General features: G+C 47.8%; 1 protein-coding gene across 5 annotated transcripts in view; it reads left to right on the forward strand.

Moving 5' to 3' along the window:
- The first annotated feature begins 488 nt into the window (after window positions 1-488).
- Window positions 489-19,163, forward strand: part of PTPRE (protein tyrosine phosphatase receptor type E) — a 90,491-nt gene continuing 71,816 nt past the window's right edge. The window contains exons 1-2 of one of the 5 annotated variants that reach the window (XM_040070944.1): window positions 1,062-1,090; window positions 12,208-12,956. In XM_040070944.1, the coding sequence (XP_039926878.1) occupies window positions 12,916-12,956 (41 nt within the window). In that variant the 5' untranslated portion in view covers window positions 1,062-1,090; window positions 12,208-12,915. Of the gene's footprint in view, window positions 527-1,055; window positions 1,091-9,166; window positions 9,294-12,207; window positions 12,957-19,163 lie in introns of those variants that run through there. The other 4 variants (XM_040070945.2, XM_058421493.1, XM_058421492.1 and 1 more) reach the window with 4 other exon arrangements.

A 19,163-nucleotide genomic window follows, 5' to 3' on the forward strand; every position in this document is an offset into this window, starting at 1 on the left:
ATGGGGACACGGGCAGGTGCGGAGCCTGGCGCTCCGGGGGGAGCTCGGGGCGCTCGCTGCACAGCCGCTACGCGCCGGGGAGCGGCGGGGCTGTCGCTGTGGCAGTGTGGCGGTGGCGGGGCTGTCGCTGTGGCAGTGTGGCATTGTGGCGGGGCTGTCGCTGTGGCAGTGTGGCAGTGTGGCAGTGTGGCGGGGCTGTCGCTGTGGCAGTGTGGCGGGGCTGTCGCTGTCGCCGTGGCAGTGTGGCGGGGCTGTCGCTGTCGCCGTCGCTGTCACAGCCCAAGGCCGCGCTCCCCCGCCGGGCCGCTCCCGCTGCAGTGAGGGCCGTGTCCGCCAGGCGGCGCCGCGGGCGGCGCGGGCCGGGGCTGAGCGCGGGCTCGGGCTCGGGAGCGGCCGCGGGAGCGGGAGGAGGAGGCGGCGGCCAGAAGGAAATTTCCTGCCGGGAGCCGCCGCCCCGGCTCACAGCGCCTGCCCGGCCGGCCCGGCCGCGCCGCCAGCGGCCCGCGGAGCCGCCGCAGCCGCGCAGGTGAGCGAGGGAGCGAGGGCGGAGGGAGGGAAGGAGCGGGGATGCCGCCGCCCGCAGGTGCCGGGAGCGGCCGGGCGCCTCCGCTCGTTCGGCGCTGCCGAGCCGGGCACGGAGCGGAGAGCGCGGCGCTGCCCGGGGCCGGCCCTGGGCGCGGCGGCCACATCCCGGCAGCGACATCCCGGCTGCCACATCCCGGCAGCGACACCGCCGCGGGGCCAGCGCCGGGCGGGCGGAGCGGCGGCCGCGGCTCCCCGGCGGGGCTGGGACCGCGCGGCGCTCGGGAGATGCGGGACAAGGGCACGGCCGGCTGCCCGCGCATCCCGGGGTTATCTCTGGGCATCCCTGGGTATCCCTGGAAATCCCCGCGCATCCCTGGGTATCCCCGCGCATCCCTGCTCATCGCAGGACGCCCTCGGCCATCCCCGCGCATCCACCGCAGGTGCGCTCCCCCGGGCTCTGCCCCGCTCCCGGGATGGGGCTGGCGCCCGAGCTGCGCCTTTAAAAGCGATTTTCTGCTGTCGGTTCCCATCCAGCCCCTCCTGAAATGAGCGCGGCCGACTTCAGGTGAGCGGGACCGGTGGCTGCGGACGAACTCTTCTGGCGTGCCACGGTCAAGGGTGGTGTTGTTTAAATTCCCTCTATTCCCATTTGTTCCGTTTGTTGGTTGGCTTTCACGCGGCTTTTCACTGCCTCCCGTCACGGGATTTTAGTTTTGTCTTTACTCGCGGCTGTGTGGAAAGGGTTAATGTGTATTTGCTGTGGGATGGAACAGTGTTTTCTAATGGTGAAAGAAATCGGTCTCTTGGGGGAGGGGGGTTTCCCAATTTTTCAGTGAGGTGCCTCTCCGTGTGGCGATTTGCCGTGTATTCAGCTGTCTGTGTTTGATTTGGATGGGGTAGACACTGCTGAGTTGAAAGAAAAGACAGCCCTTATCGAGCTTTTTTTTTGAGGTTTTTCTTTTTTTTTTTTTTTTTTTTTTTTTCCCTGCGACTTTATAATCTGTGGAAAGTAGAAATAAAGGTGCAGAGAATTAAAAAAAAAAAAAAAAAATTTAAGTGCATGACAGCCGTGCCTTCTGTGCATGTTGTGTTTGGGGCTGGTAAATAAATAAATAAAATAAGTAACTTCTGATGAAAACTAATGACGTTCAGCTGGAAGCCGGGCGTAGTTTAGAAGAGATTTAAATGTGGATAAAACGCGCTTCCCTCATCCCGGAGGGACGTTTTCCCCCACTTGGCTTTGCCGGGGGATAAATGGAACCGGTTAAACCTTGGAGTGGGAAGTTTTTTAAGGGGTTTGGGAGGGGGACCGGCTTGGTCTTGCTCTTGAGCAGGTGGAATTCGGGCTTTGAGAGGAGCCGTAATGGGGTAACGAGGTGTTTGTGGAGCAATCCTTGTCCGCTTTGTGCCTGGGCGCTGGGGATGGAGTGGGACCTGAGGTCGCCAGGATGAGGGCGGCCGTGCTGGAGTGGATGCAAACATCACTTGTGGGGTGATGGATCAGCCGAGCTCAGGGAATTCAGCTGGAAACATTTGTTTTTGCCAAGTGCCGGAACGAGTTGAAATGTGTGGAGCGAGCTCAGAAACGCGCGAGAAGAAGGGAAAGGAAATAAAGCGAGGAACAAAACGGTGTGGGCGTAGTGTTTGATGGCTTTGCTGTGCTCCCAAAGAAAGGGATCGCGGCGCTGTGCCTGCCGTGCTCTGCATTCCCGACACGCAGGGATTCTCCCAAGCACAGAGCGAAACCGAATTCCTGCCTTGAAAGCTTCGCTGACACCTTCAATAAACCCAGACATCTTTATGTACCTAAAGCAGGGTGCTTGGGCTGCAGGAATTTTTCTTCAGGTGCTAAGTGGGGAATTTCAGCACATTTGGGCTCTATTTGTGTTTTTCTATTTTTTTTTTTCCCCCTGCTTTCCACCTGATATTATGGTTATTTATCTGTTAAATGAGCTCAGTCGAGGTTTTTCATCTGTGAGTAAGGGCTGGCTTTCCATGAACCAGCTGCCTTAAATCCCCGAATTTTCTTAGTCTTACTCTTCTTCCCTCACCCTCCATGGCATTCCCAGCTCCTGGGTGGTGTCGGGAATGCGCCCTGTGGGCTGAAATGACGGGAGGCTGCACAAGGATTGCTGGGGGACTCAGCAGGTTCAAGATCTGTCCCAAGCAGTGGAGCTGTCCTGGAGGGCAGAGCTGCTCCTTGCCTTGCACAGGTTGGGCTCCTGCACCTTCCCAGCTGGAAGGTGACAGCCCTGGAGGAGGATTTGGGTGTTTGTTGTGTTTCTGGAGCTGTTGGTGTCATGAGCAAAGCTGCAGAGCTGTGTTGTTAAGTTGGTTTCAGGATGTGTTCCAGCAGGGCTCTGTCTGCTGTACTTGGTGCCCTTTTTTTCACTCGTTTAAGAGGTTCTGTGATGAAAAACGAGTGGACGGGGGTTGACAAACTGCCAAGTGAAACAGAGCTGGAGGAAGTCAGCACAATTCTGCCCTGTCACAGATGTCCTTGGTGTTTTCTGAGAGTCACATCCACGTGCCACAGGAACACAGAAGGGTTTGGCTTGGAAGAGACCTCAAAGCCCGTCCCATTCCACCCCTGCCATGCAAGGACACCTTCCCTTGTCCCAGGCTGCTCCAGCCCAGCCTTGGGCACTGCCAGGGACCCAGCCACAGCTGCTCTGGGCCCCCTGTGCCGGGGCCTGCCCACCCTCACAGGGAGGAATTCCTTCCCAATACGCCATCTAAATGTCCCCTCCGGTTTAAAACCATCCCCAACCATTCCTGTCACTCCATGCCCTTATCAAAAGCCCCTCTCCAGCTCTTGTTATCAGCAAAGTGTTGATGTTCTTCACGCTTGGTGATGCCAGGTAAATTTTTTCAAGGTTTTGGAGCAGCTCAGCTGCAGTGGAAATGCTGTGGAGGAGGGAAGGCAGGAAGATCCTGAGGAATGATGATTGTTTGGGAGCACACAGGATCCACCCCGCTGGCTGGAGGAGTGGGAGCTTCTGCAGGAAAATGATTCAGTTACAGAGAGCCTGAGGACTGTGTTGGTCCCTCCTGGGCATGATGCTGTTGTAAATGTGGTGCTGTGTTTCAGTCTCTGTTTCCAAAATATTCCTCAGCATGGATTGCTGGCAGGGCTTAGCAGCAGGTGGAGATCCCGTGTGTGGGGTCAGAGCACTCAAAGCAATCATTCAGCAATGAATGCTGCTGTTTGGGCGGACAAAACCTGCCTTTACATAGCAATTTAAAGTGAATTATTCCATCTCTGGACACGCCATGAAAATTTCTCAGGAGAAGAGGTTGCAGACAGATGTTTTGGGTGGAAGCTGCAATTCCACCCTTATTTCATGGGGGGATGGCAGGAAAAGGGACCAAATTTCCTTTATAAGCAGCGTGGTGGGAACAGCACGATGGGCTGGGTTTGGTGAATCCAACTCCAACTCTGTCACTTGCTCCTCATCCAGCACCCCTGGAGAGGCTGCAGGGTTTTTTCCAGGGGAGGCTACATGTTTTTTTTCCCAGGGAGGCTGCAGTTTTCCAGCATCCCTGCAGGTTGGGAAGCAGCAGCGGGGCAGCCAGACCTGAGGGATGCTGTTTGGATGCCCGCAGTGAGCAGCTCTCAGCTCCTTGATGGGCATTTCATTATCGATCTCCTGGTGCAACGTTAATGGCAGCAGAATCTCTCTGGAGGCTGCGATACCGCTCTGTGCCCAGCGTGGAAAGCGGTGCGAGTTGGATCCATGAATTATGAAGGAGGTTGGAATTGCATGGTCTTGGCGGAGGGTTTACGGCTCCCCTGGATGTGACTCTGGTTTTATGGGCTCGGGGCCGTCTCAGGGAATGATTTGGGTGTTGCTCGAGCTGATTTGTGATGTGGTGCAGCAGAATTTGGGCTGGATGGGGATTGGATGCTCTGTGCAGCATTTCTGCGTCTTTTCTAACTCTAATCCTTTTATTCGTTGTGCCTTTCTGCACAGGGTTGCATCCTGGTGTTGTTTTTGCCCTGTCTGATCTGAATTACACAATCCCAAATGCTCCAAGTGTTAATAGTAAAAAAAACCCCAAAACCCTGCCTGTATTTATTCCAAACTTCTTGCTGAAATGTCGATATCTCTGCAGCTTTGTTGTACAAATATATTTAATACTTGTGTAAGCCAGAGCTGAAATGAGATACTGATGAGGCAGCGATTAGGAGGAGCACAGCAGCAGCATTTTGTTGAAGTGTTTGTACAGGATTTAATTTTGAGTTTTTCACATCGTGGAGTGTATTTTTAAGGCATGTTCAGCCGACTTACTGCAGGTATAATAATAATTTCATCCCTGATATCCCTCTGCCTGCCGGAATCCTGTGTGTCTCCTGCAGAGGATGCCTCACCAGTGACATCCTCTGCCCCAGAAATGCCCTTTTCCCTTTGGCTGCTGGCACTGACTCAGTGCTGAAATGGCAAAGTAAAATCTGCTCACAGAGATCTGTCTGTGTTCAAAGGTGTTTCCTGGCTGAGGGGAGAAATAAAACTGGGAAGAAATTTGTGGGATTAGTGTGTTGCCTTGCAGTGATGGTGGATTGTCACTGGGAGATGTACAACAACTCAGTTCTGGGATTTTCTGTCACTTTTATCCCCTCTATAAAAAGGAAAAAGTTCTCAGTCCTGAAAGCTTGTCTTATCCGAGATTTCCTTTTCTCTAATGTACAGCAGTCATTTCTTTGGTAAGAATGAGAGATCTGAGCAGGTAAAACCAAAGAAACAAAACCGTAAATCAGGCAGAGGTGAGACGAGACATAAACTCAAAAAATATCTGAGCACTTCAAGTGCCAATTTTGGGATTCCTGTGTTGGGAAGAGGCAGCTCTTTCCCACAGGAGTGTGAGGATGCCCCAGCAGCTGGAAGGAGCTGTGCCAAGAACAGCTGTTCCCTGAAGATAACACGCAAACGGGGATGCAGCAGCAAGAGCCACCGGGAAGAATGAGCACTTGGAAAAGCTTTGGTTCAGTAGCACAATGAGTTTTAAAGAGAAAGCAAAGAACAGATTTGCAAGGGAAGAAGTGAAAAGTGTGTTACTCATGTCACTTCGAAAAGCTCAGGACACAATAATCAGGGCAGCTGGAGGATAAACCTCTGACTTGGAAGTTTTGTTGCTCTGGAGAAAATAATTTAGGATGAAATACCCAACTGCACATCCATGGCAGGATCTCACCCTCCTGAGCCCAATGGGTTCCAGGTTTCCTGCTGGTTGGGTGTTCCTTTAATTGCTGTGGGGTTTGAGTTTTCTTCCCTTTCAAAACCAAAACCAATCTCTTTCACCTGGAATAACTTCCGGAGGAAGCTGAGCTGGAGCTGCCGTGGTTCATCCCGGTGCCCCTTGAAGATCAGCAGAGCAATTTTGGTTGAGCCAGACTGGGGTGAGCTGGGAACTCCGTGGTTCCAAACCCCCTTTCCCATGGCTGTGGGGTGATGTGGGTCGGGATGAGGACGGAGTGGTTGACTTTGGGTTGGTTGTAAGGGTTGATACCTCCCTGCCAGTGATCCTGAATCCCACAGGGGTTGCTGCTGTCCTGTCTGTGAATTCCCAAAGGTGGGACCAGGCTCCATGAGGTTCGCACCATGCCTGCTTTTATCTTGGCATTTGCTCCCGTAATTTCTTGGTTCTTTTAATGGAATTTTTCATCCAAAAGAAAATCTGACTCTGGTAAATGAAAATCAGCGTGATCACAACTTGAACATTCCTGCTTACAGACCCTCTGGTTTGCAGGATATTTGATAAAGGATCTGTAAATATTTCTTTGCCAAGAGCTGCAATTCCTTAGCTTTGGAGCAGTTTTCACTCCTAACCCTTCCCTCATCCTGCACAGTTTCTTTTGGTAAATTCCATCTTGATTGTCTTTTGCCCTTTAATCTTGTCATCTTTGCTGGTTGTCCTTGGAAGATTTATTTTCCTTTGCGTTCCTAGTCTTGGTTTCTGCTGGAATATTGCTAGAGCTGCAGGGCTGGGCCTTTCCTGAGTAGTAAAATTCTGATTTAAACAAGCCATAAATAATGGTTGTACCCTGTGTTCTATGGGTTTAGATGTCTCAGGGCCTGAGTCTGGTTAATTTAAATTTAGGTTTAATGAATGTCTTCAATCATGCCACAGAATGTCACTTAAAACATTTAATTATTCAATGATATTAATTGATCTGCAGCCCGTCTTTCTGCTAATCTGATACAACAAAGTTTGCAAATTGCTGCTGAGAGCAGGATTGTAGTGAAACAGCTTTCAGATTGCAGCAGAAAAGCCTTTGTGTAGCCACATTAAAATGATAGATGCTTTCCCTGTTAAACACAGGCCCGAGTTTAAATGGCTTCACGTTATCATTTTGTTTGCAGATGTCAAAAGCTCATTAATTTGAAGTCAAGCTCCCTACTTTGCTGCTTCAAACTGCTTTTAAATTACACGTGTGCTGCTCGATCTTGAAAAGCCCAAATGAAAAACTCGACTGAGGGCACGTTTCAAGGCCACAGATCCAACACTAAATTCTAATCTGTTTTCCACAGGCAAACCTCCCACTCCAGCACTGCTTCCCGGCAGAAGTAGGGGGGAGAGGAAGTTGTAGAGGCTTAAATATTTCTGGGAAGAGAGGAAAGGAAAAGGTGGAAGCAGGGAACTTTATTTAAGTAATGACCTATTTACCTTGCGTAGTTTGAACTGTTAAAAATAGACTTAGGGGCTTGTGGTGTTGAGATAATTGGTTTTGTCATAATGGGGCATTTTACGAGGAGGAGCCTCAAATCCTGGGCTCGGTTTTGGGCTCCTCAAGATGATATCTTTGATGGGTGCCCAAGTTATTGCTCAGTTTTGTGCACGTCTAACTCGAGCTGTAATTTGTCCTGAAGGAGCTCGAGAACTGCTGCGCCGCAGCAAACAATTTACCCTTCAAATTTGGCCTCATTCACCAGAATTTTCCGAGGAAGAAACATGAATAACTTCCTTGGAAAATCACGGAACCCTCAAAACTTTCCCTGTGAGCGGAGTTTTGCATTTCTGTTTTCAGGAATTAATGCCGCGCGGGATGCTGGTGCTGCTCACCGTGTTCTTCCAGGACAGTTCTGCTCTGTGTATTTTTACTGGAATGGGATTTAAGGATGGCCAGGCCATCCCGGAGGGGGTTTTTTTTGGTTTTCCCCCTCATTCCGAAGGCCGTCGCTGGGAGCTGTAATCGGAACCGGCTCCGGAGCGTGGGAAAGGAGGGGAGGAAGGAACTGTCCTGCCAGACAGCGTTTGCAGAACTGTGCCCAGCTGTGCAGGGGCTGGGGGAAGGGAGGAAGCAATGCTGGGGGTGATTTTTCTGCTAGAAATGCAGTCACAGCTAGGTATTACTTTTTCAGAAGTGTGCTAAGTTGTTTTTTTTAAAAAAAAAAATAATTTTTCCTGAATTTATATATATTAGAAACTTAAATTCAGTGCCTTCTATCAGCTGTTCTGAAGCTGAGCATAAACCACGTCTTGTGCTGTTTTGTGTCCATCCAGCAGTGCTTTGGACACCTTTAACCGTCTTAAATGACCATTTTATTATTCAAAGATGTTTGATTGACTCTCTCTGATGAGGGAAAGGAGTTTGGGAGATAAACTGGTAGAGTTTCAGCGTTGGGTAATGTACATTTCACATGTTCATGTCTGTACAAAGCAATTGATCCTTGCCACCAAAAGAAACAAATCAAAGGCAACAGGACAAGACAAAAGAGAGGAAAATGCTTTTAAGGTGTGATTTCTATACAAGCAACAGTGGTTAGAGAAACTGCATGGATGGTTTGAATGGGAATAAAGCAAGGCGGGATTTGGGGATTTGATTAGAAGTGAAACTTCAGGCAGTTGATTTTTAGTTCCCAGGGGCAGAAGTGGCTTTGTGGAGGAGCAGAGGTTTTGGGAAGGGCAGGATGAAGAGAAGCAGGAATTGAAGTGAGGCTTGAGGGATGCCCAGGGCGAGTGGGGATGAAAATCCCATCTGTAGGACAGGGTTTGGAGCTGCTCTTCAGCTTCCAGATAATGAGCTACAGGGAAGAATCTGGAGCTGGGGAGTGTGATGGGCTTTGAATTTCTGCTTTGAACAATCAGAGCCTGAACACAGAAAACACCTTGCACATGTGACTTTATGTGCGTAACAGACTTTGTCATAAAAATTCATTTCCAGAGCAAGATCTGCCCTCGTTTTTTAATGACTCGAGTGTGGCTGAGCTGTAGCTCCCACTTAGCTAAGCTCATTTCTCACCTGCTTTTCATTTTGAGACACTCCATGGCTTTGGTGGTGGTTGTTCAGAGTTGCTTTGAAGTGTGAGGATAGAACAAAAAAGGGGGATTTTTGGAGAAAGCATGAAATTAAAAAGAAGTGGATTTTTGGAGAAAGTATGAAACAAAAAAGGGGTATTTGTGGAGAAAATATGAAAGGAAAAGGTGGATTTTTTTGGAGAAAATATTGCATTTCTCTTGAAGTTTTCTCCCTGAGGTGATCCCAGCCCTTTGTTGATGCCCAGTGGGCTGCTGCCTGAGGAGCCACAAACACCAATTGTTTTGGGGAGCATGACTGGCTCTGGCCCTGAACACTGCAGCCATTCATGGGCGCTGCCTCCGGGGCTCACAGGAACCTTTATCCCTGCAGGGAAACTGGAATTTTCCTCGGGGACAGAAGCAACAAAGCCCAAGGGGGAAAATGAGCCCATTCAGCAACCATTTGTTCCATTCTGTGAAGGGCAAGGCAGGAGTGTAGGGAAGTCCCCTCTTCCCTCAGCCAAAGGCAGGTGATGATGTTTCTTGTTTTTTTGGGGGGGCTTGTGGTTGTGTTTTATGGATTTGAGGTTTATTTTTCTCTTAACCTCACTAGGTCAGGAGGGCATGATGCTTTTCTTTAAAATCCCTTGCAGTATTGGTGGGTTTTATTATAATTTTATGTTGAAAGCAGGCATTAGTTCTACGTGTGTTGATGGATTGTATCTGTGGGATGTAAACGTGGCAAAATATTGTGATTTCAGGCAGGAGAGGAATTTTCCAAGCTGCTTTCAGCACCTCAAATCAGTCATTACAGTGATGCAGCACATAAATATCACAGGCAGCAATGCATTTGCAGAACTGATGGCATCAGGGATTTTGCTGCTTAGGGCTTTGCAGCAGTTGAGCAGGAGCTAATAAATTTTCAAAGGTATTAAAGAGATTCTGTTAATTTGCAGGGCTGAAAAGAAACAACACTCAGAAACCACAGAGGCATTTGTGTAATTTCCAGCTCTGTGTTTAAGAACTCCCAGGAGGACCTCTTAAAACCACCAGGTGTTTTCTGGCTTTTTAAAGTCTCCCTGGAAACATCTAAACAATTGCATCACGTCGCTGCTCTTTGATCAGAGTCTTTAAAAGCTGTAACTCTTGTTTAATTGCAACACGGGATGTTTGGCAATAGGAATTTGGGAAAGAGTGGCTCCTTAAAATAGCTCCAAGCCTAAGGCATTTTAAATACAGAATTAATTCTTGTTGTATCGGGATAGTGAATAGTGGCAATCAGTAATTGTTGTAGTAAAATTAATTTTGGGGTCGTTGGGGCAGCAGTGTTGATGTGTTTCTTTAGTTTGGACTTTTTAAGCTTTATTTTGATTATGACCCATTTTAAATAATTGAGCGAGATTCATGTTTATGGCAGCAATGTCCTGGTGCTGTTGGGTCCCAAAAAGAGGATTTCTCCATACAGAATCCCCACAGCCTGTTTTGCTCCTGGATTCCTTGAGAGCTCTTAATTTTCTCTCGTTTTTCCCAAGGCGTGCAGGCAGGTTTAAACACGTTTATGCTGATGTGGCTTTCTGTAGGAAGGATGGGCAAACAAGACATCCCCTGTTTATAAATTTCTGGAATGCTCAGATCATCTGTGTGCTTTGTTTCCAAGCAAACAAAGTCAAGACAATGGGGCAGGGGTATCGTTATTGGGCCTCTGGGATGCTCCTGCTGCATTTTATTTTGAATTAGGCTTTAATAGATCTGACCTGTTACCCTGGGCAGGATAAGAAAATTCCAAGTGGATTGCTGGCTTTCCTTCTTTTGGGAATGTCTCTGCTGGTGGTGTTTGAGACTGTCTTGAGTGTCTGTCCATGAGCTTTTGGCCAGGTAGGATCAAGTCTTGAAAAGTCTTTGAAACCTCATTCAGATCTTCCACTTGGATCTGAATGGATGAGGAATCTTCAGAATCCTGGATCCTAGAGGGACCTAAAATTATATGGTCCAGAGATCCAAATTCAAATTATTTCTCCTTTCACCCTCGCGTAAAGTCAGCGAATTTATTCTGCAGGTTCCTGGCAAAGCTTTGTTTTCAATGCAGTTTGGTGTTAACTGGATGCCCTGGAGCAGGCAGGGATCCCTCGCTGCAGCCTCATGGAAATCCCCTGAATTTCGCTCCAGCCTGGGTCTAATTGAGCGGATTTGGGGCTTTTTCCGAGTTTTTTTCCAGGAGAAGGAGCAGCTTTCTCGCTGGGGAAGCAGAGCAGTGGCTCCTGTGTGTGGGTGGCCTTTGGGCCTTGTCACGCCTCGTTTGCGGTGCATCTCTTTGGGAGAAACCTCCTGGCCACTGATGCCTTCAATAACATTTTTACTGTGAGCCTTTAAAAGGAAAACTCTGCTGGTTTTCATTTTGCTGCCCTGTCCTGACGTTTCTGCGGAACAAAGGGAACAAATGTGTTGGATGTTCTTGCCGAGTTGACCTCAGTTGCCCGTGGCCCACGAGGACCCGTCAGGAGCCAACTGCGGCTGGGTTTCTGCAAGACTTGTGCTGATGCTGGGATGAAATATTTACTCTGTTGTGAAATAATTCATGGAATTGGGGATGAACCGGTTATGTGTAAGGATGTGGAGCTGCTGGGGTGGGGATGCTCTGAGGGCTGGAGCCGGGCTGGGAGAGCTGGGAATGTTCATCTGGACAAGAGAAGGATCCAGGGAGAGCTCAGAGCCTCTTCCAGGGCCCAAAGGTGCTCCAGGAGAGCTGGAGAGGGACTGGGGACAAGGGATGGAGGGGCAGGACACAGGGAATGGATTCCCACTGCCAGAGGGCAGGGCTGGAGGGGAGACTGGGCAGGAATTTTGGGTGTGAGGCCCTGGCACAGAGAAGCTGTGGCTGCCCAAAAGCATCCAAGGCCTTTCTGAGCCGATGGATTCCCAGCTCTGTGCTGTTCAGAGCTGAACCCATCTGTGCAGGCACATCTGAGCGCCAGTTTTTGAGAGGAAAGTTCATCTGGAGGACAGGCTCTGTTGTCTGAGCCTTTCCGAAGCAACCAAGTCACAGAGGGTGTTTTCTTCGTGGAGAAACACAGCCTGTGCCAAAAGCTGGGCAAAACTCTCCACCATTTCAGGAGCGGGAGCCTGTGGAGAATCCCGGCTGCCTCTAGATTAAATCCCTGTCATTTGTGGGCTTCTCTCTGTTAAATCACATCATGCACTGGTAGTGCTGGCAGTCTGGAGGTGACAGGAATCACTGCCCTTGTTGTCATCTTCAGCCCTGAGCAACTCCCGGAGCTCTCTGAAGATTTCCCCACATCCATTTTGTGTTTCAGCTTGGAGTTGTACAGCTCCCTCCTCATCAGAATTTGTAGAACACTGAGAGTCTTGTTCTTGTTGTGTTTTTTTGTTTTTTGGGTTTTTTTTTTAGTTTTTTTCTTCAAGGAGTTTTATCTATTTTTGTTTCAGCCTCCCACCGGTCATTTTTGTTTTGCATCTGGATTTCTGGCTGTTTATCCAGCCTTTGAGCAGGAACATCTGAGTGCTCCTGGAGCCAGCAGGAATAATGACTTAAGGAGGAATGGAGTTCACCCTTCCTTTTTGGATCATCGTACTGAAGAATGGCTGAAATAAGCAAAAATTGATACAAATCTGAGTTTTCATCTCCCACGTTGGACAAAGAGTGGTTCTGGCTTCTGCAGGAAGGTCTTAGGATAGCAGCATCCAAGCAAAAAGGTCAAATCCCTGTAGGACATACCCCAAATCTTCAAATGAAGGAAATTTTATTTAAATGCAAACGAGAAACGCTCCCTGAGGGCAACAACTTTTAATTTATCCCCTCAGTGTTACAGAAAACAATCTTGGAACCAATTTCTGCTCCTTGAAGCATCTCTGGAGGATGCTGACCTCCTTCCTGTGCACTTCTCCAAGGAAAAGTCCTCTCCACTTGGCTCGATAGGTGAAATTGGAAGGCAGAGAAGCAGTTTATTCACATCATGTTAAATCCTGAAAAGTGAGGGAAGAAAAGGCTGTAGGTGAACTTGGCATCAGAGCACTTCGACAATGAGAATTGACAGGTGTGGGGGGGAAGCCACATCTCCTGTACATCATTCAATGACAGAAGAGCTCCTGGCTGATGGACCCTGGAATGGTTGGGGCTGAGGAAAGGCCGGCAGGATGGAGATGAGGGCGATACTCAAACGTTTCCTGCTGTTGAGGTGTGTGATTGTGAGAAACCAGCCCCCGTCATAAATCTCAGTGCCTCAGAAAGGAGAGATTGTGTGTGCTTATCTGGAAGTTCCCTTTCCTCCATGCTGATAACATTCTGAGGAGAGTAAAAATAGGAATTGCCATCCCCAGCCTCGTGTTATCGCTTTGGGAACGGCTTTTCTATCGCTCCAGCTGATGGAAATGTATATTCCTTTAATAATAGTGAGCACAATCTCTGGTGCTGGTGAAGTAGAGTTCATTCTATGGGATGTGGAAGGGGGGAATTGAAGGAAATTCGCTCTTATCAGGGATCTGAGGTGGATCCCAGGCTAGGAAGGGGGTTTGGGCCAAATGATTGTGAAGGAATCTGTGCTCTCCTTGAGCTCTAGGTGGGGATGAGAGCAGGACCTGCCCTCCCCTGGCTCCATCAGGAGCTGCCTCACCCATCCCAGTCTACCCGAGCCGTTTATCTTCCCCTTTGTCCCCAGGGAGCCAGGATGGCACAGAGATTTTTATTCTAACCGGAGGAGACAGACAACGCTGAAATAAATGAACTGCTGCTGGTGTTGTTTTGGCTGTGAGTGTGAAGGATGTTGTGCTTATGTCAGTGTCTTCTTCCAGAAGGATTTGTCTTCTTCCAAAAACTGTTATCAGGTTTCTGCCTGTTCTCAGCCACTTATTCATGCCCCTGAGCTGCTGCTCTCTGAGGATGTAGAACATTTTTTTGCGGGCTGTAAATCCCATCAGGGAAATGTTTCCTTCTGCAGGGCTTTTGCCATCCTCACTTTAAAATGAATTTCTTTATTTTAACCCAGATATTTTCCTGGCCTGGCACAGCAAACACTGGGGCAGGGTGGCAGAGGGAGTTCTCAGCTGCAGCGAGAGGGGAAGGGGACGAGAGAGGAAAGCTGGAAAACAGAAATCCTTTGATCTTGGTGGTGGTTTTTGTGCTGTTTGTATTGCTGCACATGCTGCACGCTGCTTTTTCCAGTGCTGGGAGCTGTGCCTGCTTGCTGTGATGGTGAAAAGAACATTTCCCTAATACTGTGGGGTGCTTTGGGTGGCTGTGGGGTGGTTATGGGGTGTTCTAGGGGACTATGAGGTGTTTTAGATGGTTTTTAGATGGCATTAGGGTGTTCTAGGTGTCTTTGGGGTGACTCTGGGGTATTTTAGATGGATTTTGTGTGGCTGTGGCGTGTTTTTAGATGTTTATGGGGTGTTTTAGATGCCTGTTGGATGGCTCTGAGGTGCTTTATGTGGCTTTGGGGTGGCTGTGGGGTGATTTACGCCCTGCTAGGGTGGCTGCTGATTGTTGTAGATTGCCATGAGGTGGTTTAGATGGTTATGGGGTGTCCATGGGGTATTTTAGATCATTATGGGGTGTTTTAGATGCTTATGGGATGGCTGTTGGGTGTTTTAGGTGGCCGTGGGGTGGTTTAGATGGTTATGGGATGGCTGTGGGGTGGTTTAGATGGCTGTGGGGTGGTTTAGATGGTTGTGGAGTTGTTTGGATGGTTATGGGACGGCCATGAGGTGCTGTAGATGGTTATGGGGTGGTTTAGATGGTTATGGGATGGCCATGAGGTGCTGTAGATGGTTATGGGGTGGTTTAGATGGTTATGGGATGGCCATGAGGTGCTGAAGATGGTTATGGGGTGGTTTAGATGGTTATGGGATGGCCATGAGGTGCTGAAGATGGTTATGGGGTGGTTTAGATGGTTATGGGATGGCCATGAGGTGCTGTAGATGGCTGTGGGGTGGTTTAGGTGGTTATGGAATGGCCATGAGGTGCTGTAGATGGCTGTGGGGTGGTTTAGGTGGTTATGGGATGGCCATGAGGTGCTGTAGATGGCTGTGGGGTGGTTTAGGTGGTTATGGGATGGCCATGAGGTGCTGTAGATGGCTGTGGGGTGGTTCATGTGGCCGTGTATCTGTAGGTACCACAAGAGAGACGTTCAGAACCAGAGCTGGAGGAATAAAATCCCTGTTATTGCTGAGCCCACGTGGACCTGGCGAGGAGAGCGCTGAGCCCGGCGAGGAGAGCTCTGCCTGGGTGGGCACAGAGGCTGCCGAGGAGCAGAGCCAGGAGGTGCCAGGGCCAGCAGAAGGTTGGGCATTGCCTGGATTCTGCCAGGGACTTGTTGCTGTCCCTGGATATCCCGTTTGAGAGCGGTTGTGCTCCGTGTGTCACTGCTCTGACCGTCCCAGGGGAGCTGCCTTGGTCCGGGGATCCTTTCAGGGTGACAGCGTCACCAAACCCCAATTTCTGTCCACACATTTAAAGCCGTTTCCAAGATATTCTGTGCCACAGTTTGGTGCACAGCTGACTCACCAGCTTTTTCTCCTGTTAATTTATTAAATAACTACTGAAAACTCCTCATTAACAAATACATCCTGACTATTTGAAGGAAAAAAAACCCCACAACTTTTCCTCTGTGCACATCTCCTGTTATCCCCTCCAGAATTCCAATTCCTCCTGCTATCCAGAGGCTGATCCAGAGCTCCTAAAGCAGAACCCAAAAATGTTTGCTGCAAACACCCATCCCTTGTTAAGCAGTATTTACATAAAACATGCTGACACCACTTTGGGGAGATTGAGTAGGATGCTTTCTCAGCTGTTGAAATTTGCACACGAGATGGAAGATGTTTTGATTAAAAGAAGGGTTAGCTGAATATTTTTTTTCCCCATTTATTCCCATGTGTCAAAATCAAAGCAGAGTTTCTCCAGGCATTTTGCCCATTTTCTTTTTTTTTCTTTTCCGTTCCTCTTGTTCGGTTGTTTGGATTCTTTCCCTCAAGGTTGGGATTTTTTGTGCCTTTTTTTTTCTCGCAGCGGAGGAATTCAGTTATTTAAGGAGATAAATACATATTAAAATGCCTTTTAGACAGAAATAAACACTATGACTGGGTTTAGCTTCCTGTTTATTTTTGGGAGCGTTTGTAAATTCATTCTGGAATTTATTGGGTAGCACACGGTGAACTGGGGACAGGCAGGAGGAAAGCAGGGAGATTTTCCCAGTAATTTCCTCCTGCTGGAGGGACAGAGCACAGTAATAATTTTATTTTAGTTGTCCACATTCTCCTTCCATGGGACTTCTCTGATCTGAAGCCATTCCTGTGATAACATTTCCCTACGTGGTTACTTAGTTGATTTTGGGGTTTTTTTTGAGCTGCATTTCCAAAGCCTCCTGTCAAGGAGGAGAAGTCCAACTTTCCCAAACAACACTGAAACGACTTGGTAAAAGCCTAAAATGGAATCTTATTTCTTCTTTCCCCCTGCAGTGAGCAGAAACGTTGCCTTTGTCATTCCTTTATTTTTATTTGCTCTGTGAGGGTGTGAGTGCCTCTGGCCACTGAGAAACTGGAGCAAAAGCTTTTTTTAGCAACTAGAGCAGAATTTTCATAATAAACCTGATCTTGTGCAGTTTCTGAGCCTCCTTGGGGGAGAATCAGGGAAAGAAGCTGGAATTAGGGAGGGTTGTAAGCGATGGAACTTCAAGGAGCCTCATCCTAAAAACTCTCTGCGGATTTGCTGCTACTGCCTGGATTAGAGGACCCTTTAATTTGCTTTTAATTAAAATGATTCTCATTTATTCTCTGCCTTCTTCAGAGGTCCCGAGGCGCCTCGCCAACTTGTGATGCTGTATATAAAATACAAAATGCATATTCATGTGGTGCTGAGATTTCACCTGGAAGCTGAGGATGAAGGAGAGCTTTACCTTTTTATTTTTTTTTTGTTTGTTTTAGAGCCTCAGATCCCGGTTACAGAGCAGCTTCTCGAGCACTGTTGTTGTGCATGTTCTCAATGAGTTGTAGTCCAAAGTGTAAACACTGCCCTTCCATAAATAGCTTATCTGGATATTATATTTAAATAGGCAGGGCTTTGTTTTTGCAACCTCATTCAGTTGGAAAAAACAACAACAACAAAAAAAGGTCATGGAAATACTTTCCCCCCCCCCAAAAAAAAAAAAAAAGGAAATGCACCTATTGCAGAAAATTCCCAAAGGAAATTCTGGATTAAAATGGAAAGTGCTTGTAAATAGAGTTCTGTTAATTATCTTTTAAGTAGTTCATCTTAATACAATCTAGATATTAAAAAATAAGAGAACCCATTCCCAAAGAAGACTGTGGTACAATTTAACTGTGTTTAACTGTGTACTACACAGGAACAACTAAGGAGGAGAAGAAATAGGTCTTTTTTTTTTTACTTTTTTAAACTTTTTTTTAAAATGACTTTTCTGGTGCTTTGTTTCTTTTTGGTTATTTGCTGAGGCACAAACCCTAGATCAGCACAGAAACCTGAGGAAATCCAAGGACTATTATGGACATTGCAGTTTCAGGGATGAATTTGATGATGTCCCAGCAGAGGTGGCAGAGGAACAACAGAGAGGGGGAGGCTGGCAGGAGCAAGGAATTTTTCCAGAGCCTTGAAAAGTTGCTACTTTCTTGTTTTGGGAGAAGAACAAATTGTAGTAGAGGAAATGCTGAGATTTTTTTTCATGCCCTTCTGAGATGGAGGTTGGTTCTTCTCCCAAGGAACAGCACAAGAAGAAATGACCTCAAGTTGTGCCAGGGGAGGTTTAGGTTGGATATTTGGGAAAATTCCTTTATGGAAAGGAATTCCAACCCTGGCAGTGCTGGAGTCCCCATCCCTGGAGGGATTTAAAAGCCCTGTGGATGTGGCCCTTGGGGACATGGGGCAGTGGGGGCCATGGTTGGACTTGAAGATCTTGGAGGGTTTTTCCAACCTAAACAATTCCGTGATTCTGGGAGTTTGGACAGCTCTGATTTAGGGCTGGCACATTTTGTAAGGCCTCTCCCCAGTCAGCTGGAGACAGAATTTCCCTGTGTGCTTTCAGGCAGTTGTAGAAATTCAAGGACTGTGTTGTGAGTTTTTGATATCCAGTATTTAAGAGGGAAAACCAGAACAAAGTCCTTAAGCACAATATAAAGATGGTTATTTCCTAATAACGTTGTGGCTTGAAAAAAACAGCTCTTCTGCTCTCAGAGAAGAAAACCTGAAACTTTTGCTTGCTTGCAGATTGTCTGAAAGTCCTCTGTTGAAGTTTGGGGAAGCAAAAGGCCCTTTTTGAGGATGTCACACCAGGACTGCGAGCAGCAGATTTTCCCATAATACTCTTTTTGTTCCCCAAATGAATGCAGCAGTGTTTGCTCCTACGGAGGAGCCGCTCATGAGGAGGTCACAGAGGTTGCTCAGATCCTTGGAGGAGGACCCAGAGCTGTGCTCAGCACTTGCACGAGATTTTGGGGTTTTTTGGGATTGAACTCTGAAATGTTGTGATCTTTGCGTGGGCAGGGACGCCTTCCACCCTGCTCCAAGCCCTGTCCAGCCTGGCCTTGGACACTTCCAGGGATGAGGCAACACCTGAGTGTTTCAATTCGAGCCTTTGGGGTTTGTTTCTTTTTCTTCCACCCTTGTTTTCCAAACCTGTTGCTCCTCTCTTGCTCTACAATCAAACCCATGAAGTCTCAGTGTTGATTTCTGCTAAAACTGATCAACGAAGGCGATTAGCTGAAAGCTGATGTTAGGAACAACATCAGTGACACACACAAGGCAAAGTGTCTGCTGAGGGCAGGTATTCCTTCTTCTCCCTGGTGTGTCCTCTCCTGGGGCGGATTCCTCATGGCTGAATCTTTCTGGAGTGGATTTTCTTGCAGTCAGAAGTTGCTTGCAAACTTTGGCCTGAGAATCCGTGGATTTCTGTTCTGTAGAAATACATCAGGCTGTAGAAAAACTGTATGTTCAAAGTACAAATGACACTTAGAAAGTAAAGCTGGGCAGGCCTTTAATTTCTTTTTTTTTTCTCTTTCTTATTTTAAATGGACTCTCACATTGAGTAAAAATTAAAAAGCTGCTTATAACAATTTTATGGAACCACTGCGTTCTGTTGCTCTGTAAATAATAATAAATAACTGCTTTGGGGCTGTGTTCAGGGTGATTCTTGTGGAATTTTGGGCTGTTGGGATGATGGAGTTGGCGGCAGCTATCCACACCCAGCTTAATAAGAGCCAGTTTATGCCTTTGTGGTGAAAACCCACAACAGTTGGGTGTTGGAAATGACTTTTAAGCCATCTGTGTTGCGTCTCTGTGTTCCATTGTTTCATCTGGTCCAGATGTTGGGAAATGACTGAAAGGAGCTGGAGCTCCAGTAGAAATTGTTTTTCTCGTGGAAATGAGGATTTTGTTGAGTCCT

This window comes from Hirundo rustica, chromosome 8 (genome assembly GCF_015227805.2).
Source record: "Hirundo rustica isolate bHirRus1 chromosome 8, bHirRus1.pri.v3, whole genome shotgun sequence".
Taxonomy (NCBI): domain Eukaryota; kingdom Metazoa; phylum Chordata; class Aves; order Passeriformes; family Hirundinidae; genus Hirundo; species Hirundo rustica.